General features: G+C 45.4%; 1 protein-coding gene across 2 annotated transcripts in view; it reads left to right on the top strand.

The window, feature by feature from the left end:
- Hsf2bp (heat shock transcription factor 2 binding protein) overlaps nt 1-23321 on the top strand; it is a 78467-nt gene extending 55146 nt beyond the window's left edge. For both annotated transcript variants that reach the window (XM_052164507.1, XM_052164508.1), the window contains exon 8: nt 22612-23321. In XM_052164507.1, the coding sequence (XP_052020467.1) occupies nt 22612-22820 (209 nt within the window). In that variant the 3' untranslated portion in view covers nt 22821-23321. The remainder of the gene's footprint in view (nt 1-22611) is intronic.
- Nucleotides 23322-24069: the final 748 nt, after the last annotated feature.

The raw sequence follows: 24069 nt of genomic DNA, 5'->3' as shown, positions 1-24069 counted from the left end.
GTACCCAGGAGCCACAGCTCCACCATGTATCTACCCAGCCATCGGTCGCAGGGTAGAGCAGTTCATCCAGGAGCCTGGAGGAGAACACTCAAAGCATGCTTTGAGCGCAAGAAGCCTGTGGCCTGTGAGACTGTGTGGTTTTCTTAGGTCACCATTTGTATCTCTGCAGCCTTGGAGGGGCCCTGATGTGCAATCAAGCTGTGAATAATTTACTACACCTGGGTTAATCTGCATATATGAATGTGTTTAGCATAATGTGCTATATTAGCATCCCACAGCAGATATAAAAACCAAGTGTATTTCTTAGCTTTAGTGGAATTAGAGCACCATTTATTTGTTCTTGGTTTTTTGGCCATATACTGTAATTTAAATTGGCATCTTTAATTTCCAAATGCTTGGAGGGTTTTCTGCTAGCTTTCTGTTACTGCTTTCTAATGTATGGCGAATATGGCAGAGAACATTCTACAAATGATTCTAGTCCTTCTGAATTTGTCAAGACTTGTTTTATAATTCAAAGTATAGCCCATTCTATAATTGTTCGAGTACACTCAAAGGAGAGGGTGTGTATTCTCTGCTGTTGTTGGGAGGGAGTTCTGTAAATGCTAATGCTTTCTTGTTAGTTGATGATGGTTGTAGGATGGTATGTCTTGGCTGGTTTTCTCTTCACTTGCTCAGCTGATGATTGAGAAAGGAATGAAGTCATTGGACCATTATTTCTGTCCTTTGCTTCTGCTGTTCAGTGATAACCCCTCCTTATTGTTGTGTCCCTTTGATGAGTTGACCCTGATGACATTTGTGAACGTCCCTAATGGTAACTCTTGCTCTGAAGACTGCATTGATGTTGGGCTCATTGCTGCTTTCCGTCTCTGTTCTTCCAGAATACCCTGCTGCTTAGTGACTTCTCTTTGGCCATGGCAAAACCCCATGACTGTGGCATCTTAAAAAAGAAGCATTTAATTAGGGGATCACGGTTCCAGAGTGGTAGAGTCCATGATCATCAGACGGGGAGTATGGAAGCAGCAGGCAGGCAGGCAGGCAGGCAGGCAGGCATAGTACTGAAGCAGTGGCTAAGAGTTCATCTACTGATCTGCAAGTTAGAGGTGCGAGAACGAGAAAAAGGGTGAGAGTGAAGGGAAGCGGGGAGAAAGAAAGGTGAGGATGGGGTGTGCTTTTGAAACCTCAAAGCTATGATACACCTACTTTTAAAAAGGCTGCATCTTCTAATCCTTCTCCTGAAGTTCCTACAACTGATGACTAAGTATTTAAATACACGAGCCTATTGGAACTGTTCTCATTTGACTCACCACGCTGGGTCTCTGTCTGTGTAAAGTGTCCCTCAGTTTGTAGTTGAGACTTAAATATTTATTTGGTCCTGGGGATTGACCCAGGGCCTGTGTGTGTTAGGCAAGCACCGTGCCACCCACATCCTCAGATTCTTAAAATGTTTAAAAATTTGAGTCAGGGTCTCAGTAAGTTTTCTAGGCTGGCCTTGAACTTGTGATCTTCCTGTTTCAGCCTTCTAAATATCTGAAATATAGGCTTGTGTCAGTAGGCCTGGCTTACTTTCTGCCTTTCCTATCTTTTGTTCCTTACTCCATTAAATTCCTGTTCTCTTCTGGATTAATTTAGTAGTCGTCAATAGTAGTGTCTTAGTTAGGTGTAGTGGCTATTCCTGGTTGTCAACTTGACTATGTCTGGCATGAACTACAATCCAGAATTAAAAGGCTCACCTGTGATCCTAATCTGGAGGCTGAGAGATACAAGTTTCTGACCTGGATCTTGACGTGGAGATCTTGAGGCATAGTGACTATGGATCCCAGAAGATTAAGACAGGGAGATCTCCGAGTTCAAGGTCATATGGGATTAAAGGTGTGGTGTCACACATCTTTAATCTGGTCTACACCCTCTGCTTGAGACACTGAAAGAAGGAAGACTTTCTGCTTGCTATATAGAGACTACCCATAACGTTCTATGATTCTAGAGAACCCTGACTAATACATTATTAGGGTTTTATTGCTGTGAAGAGACACCATGACCAAGGCTACTCTTATAAAGAACAACATTAATTGGGGCTGACTTACCATTTCAGAGGTTCAGTCCATTATCATCATGATGGGAAGCATGGCAGCATCTAGGCAGACATGGTGCTATAGAAGGAGCCAAGATTTCTACATCTTTATCCTAAGGAAATGGAAGGAGGTTCTTCCTCTTCAGGCAGCTAGGAGCAACCACATGGTGGCTCACAACCATCTGTAATGAGAACCGATGCCCTCTTCTGGGGTGTCTGAAGACAGCGACAGTGTACTTACATATAATAAATAATTCTTTTTTTTTTTTTTAAAGACCACCACAAGTAGTAATTCTTTGTCTCTCCATTGTTGCTTTACCAGCTTTAACTTTTTTCTGTCTTGGTGGCGGTATAGGTAATAAAATCGGTCTGTTTAATGTATTGTAGCTACATTCTGATGCTGTTACACCCATCTCAAGAGCAAGAAGCATGCAGACATCTATCCTGCTAGTGTTATCACCTGACTTAGTTCTGTTCCCTGTTGCTGTGATACCATACTGTGACAGAAGCAGCTAAAGGGCGGAAGATTCCTTCTGTCCACAGTTGAAGGAGTCCATTATGATGGAAAGTCAGAGCAGCAGGAGCTTGTGCAGCCCTTTCCGACTGCATCCACCGTCTGGAAGGAAGCAGGCGGCTCTTGCTTGCCTGTTAGTGCTCAGATGCCTTCTCTACACAATCCAGGGACAGGAGCGCAGTGGCCAGAAGTGTGCCAAGGCCTCTCCCCACAGAAGCCTTGCTGGTACTGACCCCTCTCCCCAGAAGGACCCGTCAAACTGGGGGAAGCTCCAGGAGAGCTTTCTCTGTTTCCTACTAGGAAGCTGATTCAGAGAACAGGAACCCTGCCTCCCTCCTTGCACAACCAGGAGGCTCCATTTTTGGTCCCTGTTCCTCTGTCTGAGCTTATATGTTTCTCTGTGCCAGGCTGAATTCATTAATGAAACCTATATCTAATGTGAAACGTGAAAATTACATGCTGCCTCCGCTTTAATAGATGGCACACCGTTCTGAGGGCTCTGTGCTCATGGCATTTCTGCCCATTTGAATGTGTCTTGCATGTATTGGAACGGGGCTCAGGCTCACGCTGCGTCAGAGGAGAGCCACCTGCCACAACAGTGTGTCTGGAAGAGCAGCCTTATCCCTTTGCCTAGTTGGCTAGGCAGCACCTCTTCCACTGCCGTCCCTGTGATCTGCTAAGTGCAGTATCACTTGGAAAGTGCAGATTTTGCGAGCAGGGAGTGAGGAATCTGTTGCTAGAGTGTGATTTAGAAGCAGGCAGCACCGCTTGTGGAGTAAGTCAGGAAGGAGGCTGCATTCCATCGCACGATGCTTTTAATTTATTCTAAAGTGTGAGGAACAGTGTTGTTCTGGGGTTGGGAAAGAAAACACTAAAAATCTGAAGTGGCTGGTGATAGGGTCCTACCAGCCTGTCTCCTGAGTGTCTGAGTGATGTGCTTTGTCAGATTCCAAGCCCTCACAGTCCTTGACCCTTTCCACCGTTCCCTACTCTGGGTTTCTTGGGGAATGGCTCTATTGTGCTGCTGATCTGCCATTTTCTGATACCTGTGCTGCTACCTTAGAACTTGCTGGCTTTGTGAGAGAGCTGGTATTCTGAGGCGTGTTTCCTTGGTCTCCCACATAATTCAGTGATAGAGCCTCCATTACTTTACCAGTCTTTCTGTGGGTGGCTCTTGGCAGGGTGACACTTAGAGGGGCCAGCTCCACCTATTACTGCAGTATTCTAACTGAACAAAACTGAGCTTTTCTCTCAGGAATGCATATCCAATTAGGGAGATTTGACAGTAGACACACAGAAAATGTTTGTGGTACAGTGAGCAGATGAAGTGGAGTGGGCTAGAGATGACATCTGATGCTGCTTCTCTTGGTGTCTGAGTGGACAAAGAACAAACCATGCAGACAGCTATAGGTTTCTCTAGGATGATGGGTGGGCATTGGAGAGGGCCTGAGTAGCAGTGGGCATTTTAGAAGTGACTGGAGGCCAGTGTGTGCGCGCGCGCCTGTGTGTGTGTGTGTGTGTGTGTGTGTGTGTGTGTAGGGGTGGCCAGAGGGACTGATGGGGTCAAACTACCTGTGAAGACTCAGGCAATACTCTGAACAGAGAAGCCTTGGCCATAGCTGTTTCTGACTACTGTGCGAGAACAAAGAGGAGTCATAGGGACCTGGTCGGATGAGGGGCCAGTGCAGCCTACAGCATGCAGTGGTTCTGGAGACGGAAGGGAGTTCCTTCAGGATGGTACCTAGGGTTTTGGTTGGGCCAGGGATTGTGCTGTTGTAAGGAGCAGGAATGAACCAAGAGTTCAGGTTAGTTCATTTAAGTCTAAGACATCTGCTGGCTGTTTCCGGGAAGGCAGCATCCACAGCTGGGTTTAGGGATGGGAGGCAGAAAGGTGCTGGTTCCAGAAGATGTATTGGGAGTACTTGGGAATCACTGTTACACGGAAAGGGCTCCTGGCCAGGCTGCCCCTTCCTCACTATGGCTCCTCTCAGCTCAGCTGAGACAAGGCTTTCTTACAGCTTGAATACAGGTTGTTCCCCACAAGCATTTTCCTGAATTTTCATTTTTCTTTATGGTTAAATAAAATTCCATCATATATGTACACCATAGTTTAAATTTTTATTCAAAAATGTTTATTGCATTTATTTGTTAATGCCCACATGTGCATGGACACACGTGGGCATGGTACATATGTGGAGCCAGAGGACAATTCATGTGAGTTGTTTCTCCTTTCATTCTGTGGGTCCCAGGGATCAAACTCGGGTTTCGGGGTTTTGAGGGAAGTACTTTTACTCCCTGGGTCATCTTGCTGGCCTTGTGCCCCATTTCCATTATCCAGTCATCTGTTGTTAGACATGGTGCTCATCCAGTTGTTTTGCTATTGTGAATAGAGAAGCAACAAAATGTATATGCAAGCATTGCTGTAGAAGAATGGGGAGCCCTTTGCACAGATGCCTGGAGTGGTGGAGCCAGTGGAACTTCATAGGGAAGTTCTTTTTTTTTTTGGTGGGACTTCCACACTGATTTCCATACTGGCCATATCAGTTTATATTCTCAACAATGAGTAAGGATTCCCGTCGCCCACATTCGCCAGCATTTGCTGCCGTTTGTCTTGCTGATTAGCTTGGTTGGATTGTGAACATGGGTTTCCTTGAGCATAGTGCTCCCCTTCGGCACTGAGGTTTCAGGCTGTTTTGAACCGCTTCAAGTGCTCCTGACTACTGAACCATCCTCCCGCCCCAGCAGCAGTCGTCTGAATTCCTTCTCTCTAGACAAGCATATTCCCATTGACATGTGAGAGCCGGCTGAGAGACAGGGAAGATTCCTTTTCTGTGTCTGTGTGCTTGGGCAGAGCATGACTGCAGTGAGGGCATAGCAGAGGAGGTTCTTCTAACTGACTTAGCCTTCCCGATGCTGCTGGTGGTGACAGTGGTGACCAAGGCATTGCCATCCTTCTCACATGGTTATGCATATGTGTCTCAGACTACTGTGGTAGACACCAGTGGTGAGTCTGTACTGCTGTGGAGACACCTGTGCAAGCAGCTGAGAGCCTGATGTCCATCCGGAGCCTCAGCACAGTGCCACAGTTGTCAGTGCCCTCCAGCCACACCAGTTCTAGATGGTGGGCTCGTGTGCTCAGCCTCATGTTCTGCCCTCACAGGCCCCCATGGTTCAGACAGTGGACATGCCAGGGAGCCTGTCCATCTGAGGAGGAGGCGCATTGAGATTCAGAGGTGTGGTTTTCCCAAGGACTATGGAGAAAATAGCCCCTTAAATACAAGAAAGGGGGATGACACACACTGAGGAACCAGAGAGAAGACAAACATAAGCACAAGTTATTCATTCATTGATTGTTTGGACTTTTGTAATAGAATTGTCTGTTTTGTTTTGCAATCTCTGAGTGTTACCATAGGGACATAAGTATTTCCCCCTAAGGCTCTTGTATTAAGGCTTGGTTCCCAGCTGGTCACACTATTTTGAGAAGTGCTGGAAACTTTAGGAGGTAGGGCATAAATGGAGGAGGTATCTCTAGGACCGGGTTCCTAGGGACTGCATCTTGTTCTGTACACTCCCATTCTCCCTAAATTCAGGGACCTGGGAACCATGAGCTCACACTGCCTCACCACGGGCACAGAATCAGCTATGAACTATGGGCTGACATTGTGAGCAGAAATCCCTCCTTTAACTTGTTCTTTGGAGCATTTTCACAGCTACAGAAAAATGAAAGTTGGTTCTGGGGGTGGAACCTTTGCTGTGATAAACATGACTTACTCTTCTTAGCCTTTGGTGCTGGTAGGCAAGAGGGAGGAGGGCTTTTAGGGATGAGGCTAGAGAAGCCCCAGAATGCTGCAAGCAGAACAGAGCACCAGCATATCCTCAGGGATGCTGAGCTGCAGAGCCCTGTGCTCTGAGGCTTCCAACAGCATTGAAGACTGCATGGGATTGGACCCAAGGCCATTTGTGTTCCCCGTGATATGGGACTTGTCTGCGCTCTGTCCATGCCCTGAGACTTAGGGCAAGCAGAGCTTACAGGTGCCAGGTTGTGGCAAGAGCTTTGCTGGTTGCTCATAGCCAGGTTGACAACCAGAATTAGGAGTGAAAGAGAGACTGGAAGGATTTGAAAGCATTTGGCCAGAGAAGGAGATTTAAAGTTGGGACCAAAGTAAGAGTGTTACAGAGATTATTGCCCGTCAAAAAATTGCGTTCACAAGGACAGTAGGAATGATAACAGGGGCATCCCAGGAGTTGGCTCCGTCCCAGCTGTGGCAGGCTCAAAGGCATGAAAGGGTGAATTCATGGAGGCTTTCCTTCCAGAAGACTGTCTCTGAGTCACTCTTTTGGAGTCCCATCACCCCAGACAGTGTTTCCCCTCAGCTTGCCAGGCTCTCAGAGGCTGATGTCATCCACCCGATACTGACTTTTCAGACATGCAGAATACAGGAGTTAAGGGCTCACGCAGGTATCCCTAGACTCACAGGAAAACCTGGGAGGCCAGGCAATATGTAGCCCAGGTGGACTCCTCACAGGGAGCTCCTAGAGGATGGGGAAAGGCGAACATGAGATGGAGACCTGAAGAAGTTAGAGGTGCCAGGGAGCTGTGAAGGAAAGCTGCGGGTAGTGAGGTGAGCTGGCCCTCAGCAGAGGCTGTGTAGGCGGCGAGTGACAGGGCCATAGGGGTGTGGCTCCCCAAGGTTTCTGAGGCTCACATCCATCGTCACTTGCTCCAGATGATAGACATGGAAGCTATAGGACTTAACATTTCCCTTCCTGATTTCAGTCTTTGGTCAGTCCTTCCTTTCTGTTCAGTCTTCCTCCTCAGTCTGGAATGGGAGTGTTCACTTGGTGCTATTGCATTGTGGGAATGTGCTGTGAGTGTGCCTTGAGTCCCGGGGGATGCTGAGCCTACCCTTCTGAACAGTATAGGAACTGTTAGGACCACGGGGTTCTTAGAGATGGACTGAAGGTATTTTGTGTTGTGGTGGATGTGAACCTTTTGGGTGTTAAGGGCAGAATCATAACATGTGAAATGCTCTTCTGCAGAGCTCAGATGTTAAAAGAACAGTGCCTGGTTGGCCGCAGCCTGTTTTGGGAGCTTCTAGAAGCTTCAGGGGGTGGGACCCAGCTGGAGGAAGTGGCCACTGAGAGCGTGTTCTTGGCAGCAGTACTTTTCTTCACTGCATTGATTACTGTGCAGTGAGCAACTGCTGCCCTGTGCTCTGGGGACCATGATGCTTTGCTTGCCGGAAGCCCAGGGTCAACAGCCACGGGTTATGGACTGAAACCCTTTAGTGTGTGTGCAAACTAAATGATTCTTCTAAGTTATTTTCTCAGCAGTATTGATATTCTATTCATAACTATAGAAACCAATTAACACAGGATAGTTTCATTTACACAGTTTTCAAGAGCAGGTAAAACTCAGCCACAGAGCAGATGAGAACTTCAGTTGCTTAAAGGGTGTGAAGGAACTTGGTGGGATGAAACCGAGTGTCAGAAATTGGTCATCATCTGTAATGTCTAATTTTGTTTCAGTGAGACAACACAAGAAAACTGTTCTTAGCCATCAGAGTTCACATTGTGCACACCATTAATCTGTGTTCATGAGTGTCAACTCTCAGCAGCTCCAGTAAAGCTCGGCTGGCCTTTCCCTTCTCACTACAGCACACCTGCCCTTTTTCTTGCCCCAGATTCTTTTTCCACCCAACACTTCATTCCTATTTCATTACTCATATTTATAGAAAACTTGCAAGACTAGTTGTAATTGGTCAGGGCTCACTAGAGCTGGCCCTGTGTGTGTGTGTGTGTGTGTGTGTGTGTGTGTGTGTGTGTGTGCGTGCGCGTGCATGTTCTGGATAGTCCAACAATGGTTGCCTCATGATAGAGAGAAAGGCCAAGAATCTAGAAGTTCTCCCATCCATGAAATTTTGCAGACCAAATCTGGGGCTGGAGTCTGGGAGGGTGGCTGGACAGCTGCTGAGTCTACACTGGGTTCCTGGAGAAGCTGGATTTAATACCAGCTACAACAGCATGAAGATGAACTTGCCATCACGAATGGAGACAAGTAGACAAAGGCAGTAGCTTCAGTCTTCATGTCCTTTTATGTGGACTGCCAGGAGAAGGTGTGGTCTGGATTTAGGGTGGTCTTCCCACCTCAAACAGTCTGATCAAGAAAATCCCTCAGGCATGCCTAGAAATTTGGGTTTTAGTTGTTTTCAGATGTAGTCAAACTGACAACCAAGATTAGCTGTCACAGTAGTGTTACACACACTAGTGAGTACAGAGTCCAGAAGTTATCCCTGGTGTAATTTACTGCCTGCTTGTTAACCCTCATTAGAGCATGCTACCATCTCCCCAGATGTTCCTCCATTGGCATATTCAAAGTTTACCCTGTTAAAACGTGGGTCAGCACTTTATTCTTTTTATGGCTACCTAATGTTTACAGTATGGATGTCCAGCATGCACGGTCGCTCATGAGCTGTGACCCATGCTGCTGGAGTGTGCCTACACAAGTCTTTGTGTTATCTAGTCATTTCCCTCACTTGAGCATGACTGGAGCTCCCCTTCATATTAAAAGACTGTTCCCTTGGAAACAGGACTCTAGAACTGGCAGTTCTCTTTTGTTCAGTGTGTGGGAAGTGCAGCATCTCTTCCGCCGAGAAGCCCACTACTTAGGCGTCATTTCTCTGTTTTCAGCAAACTCCCAAGGTTTGGTTATATTCTAGATCATTCTGTGCATTTCAGTTGGTTTGCTGGCGCCCTGTCTTTGACTTGAATCAGGTAAATGTTCTGTCGGTGTTTCTCAGCTGTTTCCATGCCTCCTTCCTTTCCTCTCTTAGACTACAGAGATGTGGACAGTGTCTTACCTGTTCGTTCCCTTGGGGTTTTAACGTCATCTCTCTTGCTAACTCACATTGCTTCATTCCATTTCCCTGTTTTCCCCCAACTCGTCTTTCAGTTCTTTCTCTGTGCTTGTGTGCACAGGTACACATTGCCACCATGCTGATGTGAACTCGCACAGGCAGCTTTTTATGTGGCTTCTGGGGTCACAACTGAATGGCTGGGCCTGCCTGACTAACACTCCACTCACTGAGGCGTCCTCCTGGCCCACACAGGTTGTTTTTGTCTCTCCCTTTAAATCTCTCTCTAGCAACACCTTTATCTCGGTTATTGGATTTTCAATTCTAGCTTTGTTTGTTGCTAAGTATACCTTCTCTTTATTTGCTGAGATTATTTATAACACTTTATACCTTTGCTCATTGAGGAACTCTCATGGTGGCTGCTTTAAAACTATTGTATCAGCCTGTCACTACACTGAAATACCCGAAGCCGGTTAATTTGTAAATTTTAAAATGCTTATTTAGGTTTATGGGTTTGAGGTTCAATGCCCTAACAGCTCTGTTCATGTTCTGGTAAGGAATTCCTGAGCTGCATCCTGTTGTAGTAGAGAATTTATGTCTATGTGTGTCTTTATCTATTTTTTCAAAGCTACCAGGGTTCAGTCACTAATAACTGAATTAATTTCCAAAGGCCTTACCTCTAAAAGCAATTAACATATTATCTACACTTTAACACTACTAACAACTCATGACTAGCATTTAGTTCCCATATGAGTTCTGGAAGGGAGCAAGGCCTCTAAAGACAGGGGTCCTATAGACCCTTGTGAGACAGTCCTAGTGTATCCCCTTTGTGTGAGACAGTTCTAGCATGTCTCCTCTGTGTGAGACAGTCCTAGTGTGTTCCCTTTGTGTGAGATAGTCCTAGCATGTTCCATCTGTGTGAGACAGTCCTAGCATGTCCCCTCTGTGTGAGACAGTCTTAGCATGTCCCCTATAGTCCTAGCATGTCTCCTCTGTGTGAGACAGTCCTAGCATGTCCCCTATAGTCCTAGCATGTGTCCTCTGTGTGAGACAGTCCTAGCGTGTCCTCTCTGTTTGGTGATCCTTCATCTTATTGCCGCACCTGTTTCTAAGTGCCAGGTTTGTGACTGGGCCTGAGTTCTGTATTACTCTTCTAACTACATGGTCTATGATAGTTTCCCTCCATGATCTGTCTCCCTTCAACTATTGTCACAGTGACCGAGCTCTTACGGTGGCATTATGAAGTTATCCCTGTTGGCTGTCCCCTTGGCTGCATTTATCTCATGACTCAAATCTCGTTTTATCCTTTCCAGGGGCCTGTCCACACAAGCTCTCTCTAGCATGCCTAGTGTCAGCAGGGTAAAAGTGGAACCACCAATAGGCTGGTTACTCTACCTAGACCACTCCACAGTAGAAGGAAAGGCTTAGTGGGGGTCTAACTTCCAGGCTGTCTCCAAGTAGGAGTAGACCAGCAAACACACCGGAGAAGTCTTGTTAGTTTAAGGAGAGAGAGAGCTAGCATTTGGGGAGTCAGAGCAAGGGGAGGTCTGATGTGGGCCAGAACAGCCTGCAGACTACCAAGGGGCTTTAGTCTGTTACAACTTTGTCTGAGTTAATCAGGAACTAGATGCCCCTGCCAGAGGCAGTTAGCTGTAAGTGTGGGTAAGGGACATGATGGCTTTTCCCAACAAACAGAAGGCAACTTTACAAGGGTTCTGAGGAATGTACAGGTTAGGCTTTTGTTTGCCCACGAGCTATCCTTCTGTGGACCTGGTCAGAGGCCAGGCCGAGCTGAGGCCGGGCTGTGTCACTCAGGACAGTGTCAGCAGCACTGCTGTTTGGGGGCCTTCTCTGGACTCAACACCTAGTTATTTTGTTCCTCCTGCAGTTTCTTTATATTTGTGTTACAGTAGCCTTATCCACATAAAAGAGGCTTTTTACTTATAGGGTAAATGAGCCTTACCCTGAGTAGTACACATTCAGTAGATATTGTCTTTAATTTGTATATATATTCACTTTACACCCTGATCACAGCTCCCCTCCCTCTTCTCCTCCAAGGTGTACCCTCACAACCCCCTCCTCCCATTATTCTCTTCTCTTCTCCTCAGAAGTACCATGGGTACCAGCCTGCCCTGACACATCAAGTCACTGCAGGACTAAGTGCATTCTCTCCTACTGAGGCCAGACAAGACAGCCCAGCTAGGGGAAAGGGATCCAAAGGAAGGCAACAGAGTCAGAGATAGGTCCCTCCCACCCCGTTCCTCACCCCTACTCCAGTTGTTAGGGGAATCACATGAAGACCAGGGGGGAGGGGAGCAGGGCTAGGGTGAACCCCCCATGCATGTTCCTTGGTTGGTGGTTCAGTGTCTATGAGCCCCCACGGGTTCAGGTTGGTTACTCTGTAGGTCTTTCTGTGGTGTCTTTGACCCCCGTGGTTCCTTTTCTCCTTTTCCCCACCCCTCACTCATTCACAAGACTCCCCGAGCTTGGCTGTGGGTCTCTGCATCTGTCTCTTTCCATCAGAAGCCTCTCAGAAGATAGAGTAAAAATGGCCCTCTTACCAAAAGCAATCTACAGATTCAGTGGAAGTCCCATCAGATTTCCAGCACAGTTCTTTACAGAGCTTAAAAGAGCAAGTCTCAATTTCATTTGGAAAAACTAAAATCCAAGATAGCTAAAACAATCCTATACAATAAAAGAACTTCTGAATCATCATCAAGCTGTACCATAGAACAATAGTAATAAAAACCAAATGGTATTGGAATAAAAATAGGTTAATCAATGGAATAGTATCGAAGAGCCAGAAATAAGCTCAAATATCTATGGATACTTGATTTTTGACCAACCAAACCATACAATGGAAAAAAGAGCTTCTTCAACACATGCTGCTTGGTCTGGCTAGATGTCTGCATATAGAAAAATGCAAATAGACTCATATTTATCACCCTGCACAAAACTCAAGTCCAAATGGATCAAAGACGTCAACATAAAACTAGATATACTAAGTCTAATAGAAGAGAAAGTAGGGAACTGCTCTGAACACATTGGCACAGGAGGCAACTTCCTGAACCGAACACCGATAGCTCAGGCACTAAGATTAACAATTAATAAATGGCACCACATGAAACTGATAAGCTTCTGTAATGTAAAGGACACCATCAATAGGACAAAATGGCAGCCTACAGAATGGGAAAAGATCTTCACCAACCCTATCTCTGATAGACGATTAATATCCAAAATAAATAAAGAACTCAAGAAATAACACTAACAAACCAAATAACACAGTTTAAAAATGGTACAGGAGGCTGGAGATATAGCTCAGTGGTTAAGAGCACTCACTGCTCTTCCAGAGGTCCCGAGTTCAATTCCCAGCAACCACATGGTGGCTCACAACCATCTGTAACAGGGTCTGATGAGTCCGAAGATAACTACAGTGTACTCACATACATACAATAAATAAAGCTTTAAAAAAAAAAACGGGGTACAGAGCTAAACAGAAAATTCTCAACAGAGAATCTAATGGCCAAGAAGCACTTGCAATGGATAATTTAAGTATTGGCAAGACAGCTAAAGCCCTGCTGTCATGAAACTTTTATTCTGATGGGAAGAGAGAGAAGGTAGTTTTGTAGAAATGACTATGAATGCCCCATGGTCCCTGGCTGCTGGCTGAGGGTCTGGGAATTTTGGTGGAGAGGCCTAGGTGGCAGAAGTAGGTCTGAAAGGTCATTTCTTGAGTGTCTCGTCCCTGGCCTCTCTCCCTATTCCTGCTCCCAGTCCACCATAAGGTTAACATGGCCTTCCAGCACATGCTCCCATTAACACACAATGCTCTGCCCAAGCAGAGGAAGCTGTACAACTGTGGGCTCAATGTTCCAAGACCACAAGTTCAAATGAAACTTTCTTCAATTGTTTCTGTTAGATATTTTTTCATAGAGGGGAGAAAAGCCTTTTAATAAATTTAGGAAATGGAGACAGATTGCTGGTGAGTAAGTAAGGAGGTGATGTGACATTTGATGCATTCTGAGTTTTCATCTCTGTTGAAGTCCATCTGCTTTGAACTTTTTCTGCTAGAATATGCCATGGTCTGCATTGTGCCCCGTGCTGAAGGCCTGATGTGAGACGGGGTCTTTCAGAGGTGATGGAGTTAATGAGTTTACTTATCCATTCTGACACCTTTATGAGAACAGCCATACAGACAGAGGGGCGGCCTTGTGAGGACATGGAGAAGATGCTGGCTGCATGCTAAGGAGAGGCCTGAGGAGCAGCCAGCTGCTGGCACCTGACTCCCTGACTTCAGCCTCCAGGACTGTGATGAATAACTTTCTTTTGTTTACACCCCTTCTCTGTGGTGTTGCTGTGGCAACCAGTGCTACCCTGAGCATATTAATCAGCTGTAAATTCCCCGTGTGTGTCTGCATCTGTTTCTAATGCTTGGTCTCCACACCTCCTCCTTTTCTTTTTAAAAATCTATTTTTATTTTATCTCTTATAATTGATTTATTTTATGTATATCTGTGGACCTCTTACACTCAGTATCTGCTCTGGAGGCCAGAAGAGGGCATCCGGTTCTCTGGAACTGGAGCTGCATGTGGCTGTGTGCAGCCGTGAATGCCGGGACCTGAACTCAGGTCCTCTGCAAGAGCAGCAAGTGCTCTTAATAGCTAAGCCATATCTCCAGCCCCTTCTTTTTCTTCTTAACATGCCATGTAAACTTTTAGTTGAAAACTAGGTTAACCAAAGTAACGGAGCAATGCTCCTGGATAATGAGACCTTTTGAGACTAACAGAGGCCTGCCATGGGAACAGCCGTGTCCGGTAAACTCTGGCATATTAGAGATCTTGGGAGAAGGAGACATTTTCAAAAGTAAAGTGAAGATTACGTAAGATCTTGTGAAACAATACTCCTTGGCTACAAGGATCAATAAAGTGACGACAATCCAAGGTTCTGCATGCTGCTGTCAGGCTGTCCTTGTAGAAGTACTTTCCGGACAAGGCTACAGTGACCTCAGTGCAAAACTAGTCCCCGCAGTCAGCCATGATCTGTCATGAGACCCTTCTCCCCCTCGTACCATCCAATGTTCTTTCATTAGTTTGGGTTGGAATTGACAGCTCAACACAGTACTGTCTTTTGATTCTGACAGCTTTTGTATGGGACACACTTTCCTAGGAAACAGGAACTGAGGGAAATAGATCTTTCCATTGAGATTCTCTGTTAATCTGAATGGGATTTGAGTTGTGCCTAATAGTAGGGCTCTTGTTTTTTCTCCCCTGTTGCCTTTTGGATTACCTGGGACTTCTTCCTGAGATGAGATTTGTGTCTGGCAGTTCTCTGTTGTAGACCCCATGTTACCGTAGTTGGTATCAGTTTGAAGTACAGTGTGGTAAAAGAATGAAAATGTTCTGTCAAAAGACAAAACCTTAGTCTTAGTGGCACGTGTCTCTGGGCTGTAACTCACCTGTATCTCTCCTCTAGGTGAGTCAGGGCTACCTTTCCATCAAGTGTGACTAGGCCCTGGGGTCTTTTTCTGAGGACCAGCTTTGCTATGTAGAACACCCAGAGCACACTACATGATAGGGGTCTTCCTTTCTCCCGGTCACAGTTTCTAGATGGCCATGAGAACCTGGGTGTGATTCCTAAGGCAAACCCAGTCCTAAGACCATGACCCCTGGGAGGTCCCCATGGCCCCAGCTGTTTCTTTTCCAGGGAAGTAGATCTCATTGACTCCAGCTGTCATAGTGATGATACCGTGGGATTCCAGCCCTCTGACGGATCAAGTTCATGGCTTTTGTTGTGAGGATGCAGAGATAGTGTTCAGGTGCTGTGTATGTCACTGGTGAAACAACTCAGCTGAACTTTGGAGGAAGGGCATTTGAAAAATGGGAAAGGTGTCCTGGGTGAAAGGACAGATGCTTAATGGGAAAGCAAGGGCACGGCAGTGTCCTAGTGTTTAGAAAGGATGGCACACAGCCTGCGGGGCCACGGGGAAGCAGGAGAGCTGGTGGGGCAAGACGGCTACCATACACAAGGCTGTGTTTTTGTCAGAAGTGCGAAGCAGAGAGGGGTGCATTTTGATTTCCATTTAGAAAGTATCATTCTTGCTACAGAAAGATTTGGAAGTGGAAGTGTTAAATGGTACCTCTGCAGCTCACTGGGCAAGAGAGCTCTGTCTGGCGTGTAGTCACTGTAGACGTAGGCTCTGCTGGGAGGAAGAGCAGGCAAGGCTTTTCTGATGGGCAAGCATGTCAGTGCCCACTTAGTGACAGGTGGACTTTGATGTTGTACAGGCAGATGTAGCATCAGACACCCAAGGTGAGCTTCCCAATAGGCTGCTCAATAGGAAATCCAGATTTCAGAGAGAGCAGGTTAGGGAATAGATGAGCTGCACCAGTGAACATGGGTGGGGTCACCTAAGGTCACCTAAGGAGACAAGTGGGGGAAGGGGCAGAGACAAGTGCATGAGAGGAACAGTGAGGAAGACATGGTGTGGGAACGATGCAACGGGTCCTCCCAGTCACCCTCCGGGGCCTGGGAAGGAGGGCTAGTGTGTCAGAGCACTAAAGAAAAATTGGGCAGTACCAATGTGGAGATAAAATGGGGACCTGGAGAGGTGCCACCCAAGGCATTGAGAAGTGGGAGTGTGTCTGCAGAGTAAGGAACAGAGTCAGAGCAGGAATGGCAGCAACAGAAGCAAAAGCAGGTGGGTCTGCAAGTGAACTGGGGCTGTGGAGAATGGTTACACACACACACACACACACACACACACACACATACACACCACCCCACATACACACTGTTCTCTGAAGTGTGGAAGCACAAGGCTGAGGCTGTTGCTGGAACAGACAGTTGTACAGGAATGTCCCCAAAACATGGCTATTGTCTAGAAATCCTGGTGGGAACATGTTAAATCAAATGCTCTTGCCTCAGATAAGAGGGAAGGCTGCTAGATTCTTTCAGGATAGTTTTAATTATTAAGTACATTGGATGGTTGAAGAGAATTGTAAACTATTACTAATATGTGGACAGAGATGATTTATTTTTGGTGATTGTGAAGGATTTTTATTACACTTCATTGCATATTCTCAATTAAGTTAATTTGCATGTGATTTGGAATATGAAATCTAATATATAGAATATGTGCATAGAAATAGGATTCTCATTAAATTCATATTTTATTTAAAAGCTTTGTGCAAATTCATTTATTATTTCCATGTTAGAGCCCTGCTGATCCCTTTCAAGTGCCCTGTGGAAACTGCTGCTTGCTGCTTATGGGTACTGGGGCTAGTCTGTTCAGGTCTTCCCCATGACAGCCTTCCTAAGAAACTTACTTCTCAGAATTGCTGTTGACTCCTGGCGACACAGGAAGAGAGTCTTCCGTCACCCACCCTCCCAGGACAGTCAGTCGTAGCCCGAGTCGATCGACATTCACTTTGTGTTATTATGGCTGCCGTTATTCAGACCTAAATCGGAAGTGATTTCCTTTTCTTCTAGTTTTTTATTTTGGCAACAATGTTATCATTTTGTATATTTTCCTTTACTACTACCACTACTACAACTCCTATTGTATTTGTGTATGTGATCTTATATGTACACACAACTGTATGTGTAGAGGACAGGGATCAACCTTAAGTTGAGAGACAGGGTTTTTCTCTGGGACTTGTAGCTCACGAATAAGGCAAAGCAGGCGATCCTCCTGTCTCTCTCTGCCTCTCTGGTGCTGGGATTACAGGAGTGTGCTATGAGGCCTGGTTCAGTTAGCCTGGTTCCTACATGTTAATTATTTATCTAACCTTTGATTCTCCCCGTTATCCAGTCTCTTCTGAAGAGGTTTCTCTATCCCAAGTGCACCCATAACTTCCTGTTCCTCAGAGTCTCCTCTTGCTTCTGCTGTGCTCTAAGCCTCCTCCTCCTCCTTGCTTCATTGGCTTGTTCAGGTTGGACCATGCAGTCTGCTGTTCTTGGAGAAGAGCTGAGGACATGCTTTGTGTCTGATTTCTTCTCACCTGTGGTAAAGGCATTCCAGGGTAAAGGCGTCTCTTCATTCTGTTCTGAGAAGTTTAGGTGGTAGTGTTTTTGGTTTGTTTGCTTGCTTGGTTTGGTTGGTTTGGTTGGTTGGTTGGTTGGTTGGTTGGTTTGGTTTGTTCTGAGACAGGATTCACTATAGAGACATTGTTCCTGATCTGTTTTTATAAACTGTAACTTCTCGGTTTCATTATTTAAAGTTCTGACTTTCATGATGACATCTCCACCCTCTGTGCTGCTATTCTATCTAGTTTATCTCATCCCTATATTGTATTCTCTGAACTCCTATATTTTATGCATTTTTAATCAGTTTGTCTGAAAACTAAAAGGACTCTTTCAGTTTCCAGATGCATGTCCTCACTTCTGAGTCTGCTCTGAGTTACCAAGTCACTGCACAGTGGTGGCAGTCTTCGCTGACTAGTTCTCTTGTCTTGTGGGAGCTGTTCCTGTCCCAGCCCATCTGCCTAGTAGCACTGCTTACAAGAGTTCCTCAACTCCATTTTCCATGCCTCCTGTTGAAGTTTCTATTTCTGTGATCATATTTTAATTTCTATAGTTTCTGGTTTGGGAGCGTCTGATTCTTTTTCAGTGGGTGGTAGGGCATCTTTATGTCCTTGAGGAAGGTGTTGGATTCCTTTAGAAAGGTCTTTTCTTATAGCATGTCTCTCCTTCACCCTCCAGTCATCCGGGAAGGACAGGTGTAAGGAGCTGGCCCAGGGTCTAGTACCCGCTGCTGTTTTGTTTTATGAAGTCAGGCGGATTAGTAATCTACATGAAGTAGCATCCTTGGATTGTCTGTCTCTGGATTCTTCAACCCTCATCATTTATTTCCAGGTCAACCCCTTAGTAATTCCATGTTATCTTAAGAACTGTAGGTCTGGGCTCTGTCCATGGAGGCACAAGGCTTTGACTTTGTTTTTAAATTATCTCGGCTCTTGCAGTCTTTTACCTTTCCTGTAAAGAATGGGTTGTTGATTCTTAAAACTGTATGTCTGTATGTGTGTATGTTTCATTCGCTCGTTCATTCATTTTACATGCATGGGTGTTTGCATGTCTGTGTACCATGTGTATGCCTGATGCCTGCAGAATAGGAGTGAATGTATTGAGAGTCCCTGCTACTGGAGTTATGGATATTGTTAGCCACTATGTGGGTGCTGGGAATCGAACCCAGCTCCTCTGGAAGAGCAAACAGTGTTTTTAACTGCCGGGCTATCTCCCTAGTCCTGTTTTGTTGATTTTTACAAAAATGTTTACTGGTATTTTGGTTGGAATTATAGGGCATATGTAGATGAAGTTGAAGAGGTTTGGCATTGTAAGCCTCTTGAGACATCTTGTCCATAAATGTTATTATGTCCTTAGTCTTAATTGTGCTGGAGGTTTGGTCTTCAGTGAGTGGGACCACCCGAGATGGAGGGAACTTAGGAGATGGAGCCTAGCTGGAAGAAAAGGGTCCCTTGGGGAGTTTGCTTTTGAAGGGGACCATGGAACTTTGGCCCCGTCCTCCTCTTCCCTTCATCTTCTGTGCAGTGGTGAGGTGAGCTATTTTTCCTACCATGTACTTTAATTGGGAAATCTATCTCATCATAGGCCCTGAAGCAATTAGACCAAGCAGCTATGAGCCTTGTGTAAGTTTCTGCCGAGCAGAGAACTAACTTCAGCACAGGACACCTCTTGGTTTCGTGGCCTCTGCTTTACTTCAGTGTCACGTGGGTCTTACCTTTTGAAGCTTCTAGACATTCTATACAACGGTCTGCTTAGAGATTATAATTTTTTGTCATCTTTAGTGGTATTTAAAAATCTTAATTTGCAGTTTTGTCAGTATGTGGATAAAACTAATCTTTATGTGCTGACCCTGTAATCCTGAAACCTTGTTAAACTCAGTTCCAGTAGCCTTTTGCATATTCTTCGAAATGTTCTGTACAGGGAATCACATCATGTGGAAGCAGAGATAGTTTTAGGTCTTCCTTTTCAGTCTGTGTGTCTCTGTGTTGCAGAGGCTGAAATGTCAACTGTGATTTGGATGGAGGTATTAAGGATGCTGTCCTTGTGTCCTGTAGGCTTTGCCCACTCTTCCGTGTTCTGTTGGCTGCCTGTGTTTGTAGATGCCCTCAGTATGGTTCAGAATATCTCATCCTGTTCTCATTTGCTGAGAGTTTTTATAATATGAACAAATACTAAATTTACCAAAGGACTTGTCAGCATCTGGTTGAAAAGATAAATAATCCTTAATCTGTGTTATAAGAAATATTTGCATAATTTACAAGTGTTTAAACCATTTAGCATTCCCAGAATGCAAATGCATATTTATTTTGAAGTATTGTCTCTATATATTCCTTTATCTGATTTGCTAATATTTTGTTCAGGATTTTCACAAAAGGTGTGGCTCTATTATCTTCTCATAAAGTGTTCATATGGTGTGAGCATCAGCATAATTCTGGCTTCATTTAGAAAATTGAGATTTGTTCTTCTATTTTCTAGAAATCTTTTTAAAAAAGTTGTGTGTGTGTACATGTGTATATATGCTTTGTGTATGTGAGTGCAGTGTCTATAAAGGCCAGAGGGTGTTGGATCCTCTGGAATTGAAGTTACAGGTGGCTGTGAGCCACATGATGTGGGTGCTGGGAACAGAATTTGAGTCCTCTGGAAAAGCTTCAAACACAGCTTGATACCGGCTGAGCCATCTGTCTAGCTCCACCTACTCCCTAGAAGTCTCATGTAGGATTACGGTGTCTTCTGTAAATGAAGCCATCTGGGTCCGGGTTCTTACTCATTGTTTAAACATTTCTTATTAACTTCAAATTCAATTTCCTTAGTAGATGGAGGACTAATTTAGGTTATTCAACTTAAAGAAAAAACACAGGGGACTTTGAAAGTTCATCCAAGTTTTAAAATTATGCACACAAAATTGTTCATATTCCTTACTCTTAACTTTCTGTAGGATTTGTAGTTAAAGCCATTGTCTTGCCCTTGATAGTTCTCATTTCTGACTTTCCCCCTTTTGACTAGTCTTGACTAGTTTTAGGATTTATTTTTTAAAGGGCCAATTTTTGATTTTTTTTCATTTTCCTCCTGAATTAATTTTGCTTATTTATCTTTTTGTTGTTTGTTTGGTGGTCTTTGAGACAAGAAACTCAGTATTGTCTTTGGTTATCCTGGAATTCAAGGCCTGGTTTTGCCTTGAACTCAACAGTGGTCCTCCTGCCTTAGCTCTGGGGTTGCAGACAATCAGCTCCACACCCAGCATTTTTACTCTCAATTGTATTGATTTCTGTACATATCTTTATTTTTTGCACGTTTTGTTTTAGCCCTTCTCCCTCAGTTTTGAAAGATTTAGGTAAAGATGACTAGAGATGATTTTATTCTTGATGCCTCTTTCAGTGTTTCTCCTTGCTGCTGCCGATTTGTGCCTGGGTTTCAGGATTTCTCTGTGGTATTCCTTAGCATCTCCCTCCCCATCCTCATACCTCTTACCTCTCTTCTAGAATAGAAAGATCACAGTAGTCTGGGTTTAGGATACCTCCGTGTCCCTCCTTCAACGAAGAACAGGTTTTGTTTTAGCCTTCCCTAACTACAGTCCCCACTTTTGTTCTATAAAAGAAGTCTGTGGTTTGGGCTGAGGGAGTAGTGTTGAGTCCCACTGACTTCTTGAAAGGTCCTTTTGAGTGCACTGCTAAGAAAGAGTGCTGGTTGTGTGCACGACTCCCATTACAGTCCCCAGCCCATAGTGTGTCCACCAGAGAGGATGGTTAGAGTTTATCCTGCTTAAAGATTATAGCTTTGACTCAGGCTATTATTTTGGCCTACTTTTCAGTGGTTATTATAAGCAGGGTTATAAGGCTGTGTAACTCCTGAGGAACATTCAGATGGAAAGTAATGAAATACATTGTGGGTCTTGTAGCCTGTCTGGTGGTTTGAATGAGAATGGCCCCCATAGGCTTATACATTTGACTCCTAGATGGCGGACTGGGAAGGATGAGGAGGTGTGACCTTGTTGGAGGAGGGGGCCTTTTTTTTTTTTGAGGTTTCTAAAAGCCCAGACTCTGCCTCCATCTTGTGAATAAGATATGTGCTCTGTTATTGCTTCAGCACAATGCTTGCCTGCCTGCCTGCTGCCACGCTTCCTGCCATGATGGTCATGAAACTGTAAGAAAGTTCCACGTTAAACTCTTTCTTTTATAAGTAGCCTTGCTCATGATGTCTCTTCCCAGCAATAGAACAGTAACAAACACACTGTGACATTATCCATCTCAAAGGCCCCAAGTAGGCACCATCTATGTTGTTGCTGAGGAATTTGTCCCAGTTGGCATGAACAAGAGAGGTACTACCTTCTTAAGCAACTGTAGAAGTAGACAGTCCAGCAAAACATGGGAAGCCCATGTCAGTGAGCTCTGCATACTGTAGTTATTGTTTCAAAAGGAAGAGAGGCTTATTTTGGCTCATGGTCTGAGATGTTTCAGCCTCTGGTCATTTGGCCTTGTTGCTTTGGGCTGTGACAGCAGGATATGTCTCTTTACCACATAGCAGCTGAGAAGCAATGAGAAATGAAGGACTAGGATCCCCTGGCTCCCCTTGAAGAGCACATCCCTCGTGACCTCACTTATTCCCATTAAGTGCAATTCTGCAGTTCTGTAAAGTTTCACTACCTGCCGAGAGCACCCCAGACTAACAACCAAGCCTTTCACAGGAGATCTGTAAGGGAGCGGCAAGCCCCGTAGAAGCCCTGAAGTTCTAGCTTAGTGGGTTTGTTTTAAGATTTATTTTATTTCATTTTATGTGTACGAGTGTTTTGCCTGTGTGTATGTATCTTTCCTACATATGTGCCTGGTGCTCATGGAGGTCAGAGGAAGGTGCTAGATCCCTTGGAACTGGAGTTATAGATGGCTATGGACCACCATGTGGGTTCTGGGAATCGAACCAGGGTCCTCTGAAAAAGCAAGTGCCTTTAACTGCTTTAAATTTGTAATCTTGGCATTTGAAAATGGCTATTTATTAAAGGTGGTATTGCTTGTGTTCAGTCACAAACACAACAAACTAGGCTTCCGTCTCTGGATTAGCCTGCAGCTTTTTCAATTGGCAGACCAGTCATTCAGAAAGACCCCTGGTAGGCGTGGCTTCCTGAGAGGCTTTGATTTTAACCTGCAGCATCTCCTCTTCCAGATCCAGATGCAGAAGTGTGCCTTCATGCCCTGCGGCTCATCCAGTCTGTGGTTCTAGAACCAGACGTCTTCTCCAAGGTAGCCTCTGAGCTCCAGAGCTCCTTACCCCTGCAGCGCATCCTGGCCATGTCCAAGAGCCGCAACTCCCACCTGCAGTCTGCTGCCCTGGAGCTCCTGGAAGACCTCCGTGCCCTGGACTGTCGTGTTTAGATATGCTCTACCACCACCAGCCCGGTGAGAATGACAGTGGCCTGTCTGCTCCTGGGCCTCTACTTTCATGTTCAAAACTAGATGTCACTGTATGTCACATGTTAGAGATTGCAGGCCTTGATGGACTAGAGATGGGCATGATCGGTAAGCATCCTGCGTCTCCCTCCTAGGAGTGCACTCTTGTTAGGCAGTTGGTTAATCTTGCCAGAGCAGGGACCAAAAAAAGGTTGTATCCTCCAGAAACGTCACCTGAACGTCTGGAGACGCTCACAGAGTTCTCTCCGAGTAGCTTCTTGCTGCCCTGGAGGCTGCCTACCCCGTGGGAGTTTAGATCACAGTCTACCATGTGGTCAGTGTTCCCAGGAGCATTTCTGTGACCCCACCACTGCCACAGGGCTCACCTTCCTAACCTTTTGTAACCTGTTATTTCACATGTATCAGATAGTTGATCTCTGTCTTGGTGCTTTTTTTACTTTTGAATAAAGTTGAGTCAATATCACATTCTGAATATAAACTTGGGGTTAGGAACTTGACTGTGAACTTAAAGCAAGTATGGGAAAATAGCTTCAAGATGAGCTGTATGAGATGAAATTCATGTGCCTGTGCTCTCCTGTGCCTGTGCGAGTGTAGGCTGCTCTGTCCATGCAGCCAGCACACTGCCTAGCTTCTGTTCTAAGATAGCCGCAGTGGACAAAAGAGAACATGCTGCCCCTTCACAGATAATGACATGTGCAAGAGAATTCCGTTTAAGTTAGCACACGCCATCCTTTCTCTGGCAGGACAAGTTACTGCAGGGCACTGAGCTTGGGCACCCTGTAAGGGAGGAAGTGTCCCCTTGCTGTGGTGGCCTCAGCATACATGATGAGCTACTACTTCTCCGTGTGGGGTTGTAGAGGGAGTTCATTTTCTTTTAAGAGGATGTGTACTTTATGTTGAATGAAGAACTCAAGACAGAGGCATGGCTGCTTGGTCTATGGAGCGCTAACTCAGCAGAGCAAGGTAGAGGTAAAGCCTTCAGATTCATGGAGGGGAGCAGCCAGTCTTGATGACTCTGTGGGTCCTGAGGAAGGGTGAGCGAGTGCACTCTCTGTCATGGCTCCCCTGTCCTAGCAAGGGGAGCAGCTGTGATCCACCCCTGCTCCTCTCAGGATTGCTGAGCTTTCTCTACCAAAAAGGTCTAACCTAGTGTAGATAAGAGGAAACCGCCAGCCCGGTGGTGGTGGTACACACCCCCATCTCAGCACTCAGG

The sequence above is a fragment of the Apodemus sylvaticus genome, chromosome 19 (genome assembly GCF_947179515.1).
Source record: "Apodemus sylvaticus chromosome 19, mApoSyl1.1, whole genome shotgun sequence".
Taxonomy (NCBI): domain Eukaryota; kingdom Metazoa; phylum Chordata; class Mammalia; order Rodentia; family Muridae; genus Apodemus; species Apodemus sylvaticus.
This window is presented reverse-complemented; position numbering and strand designations above follow the sequence as displayed.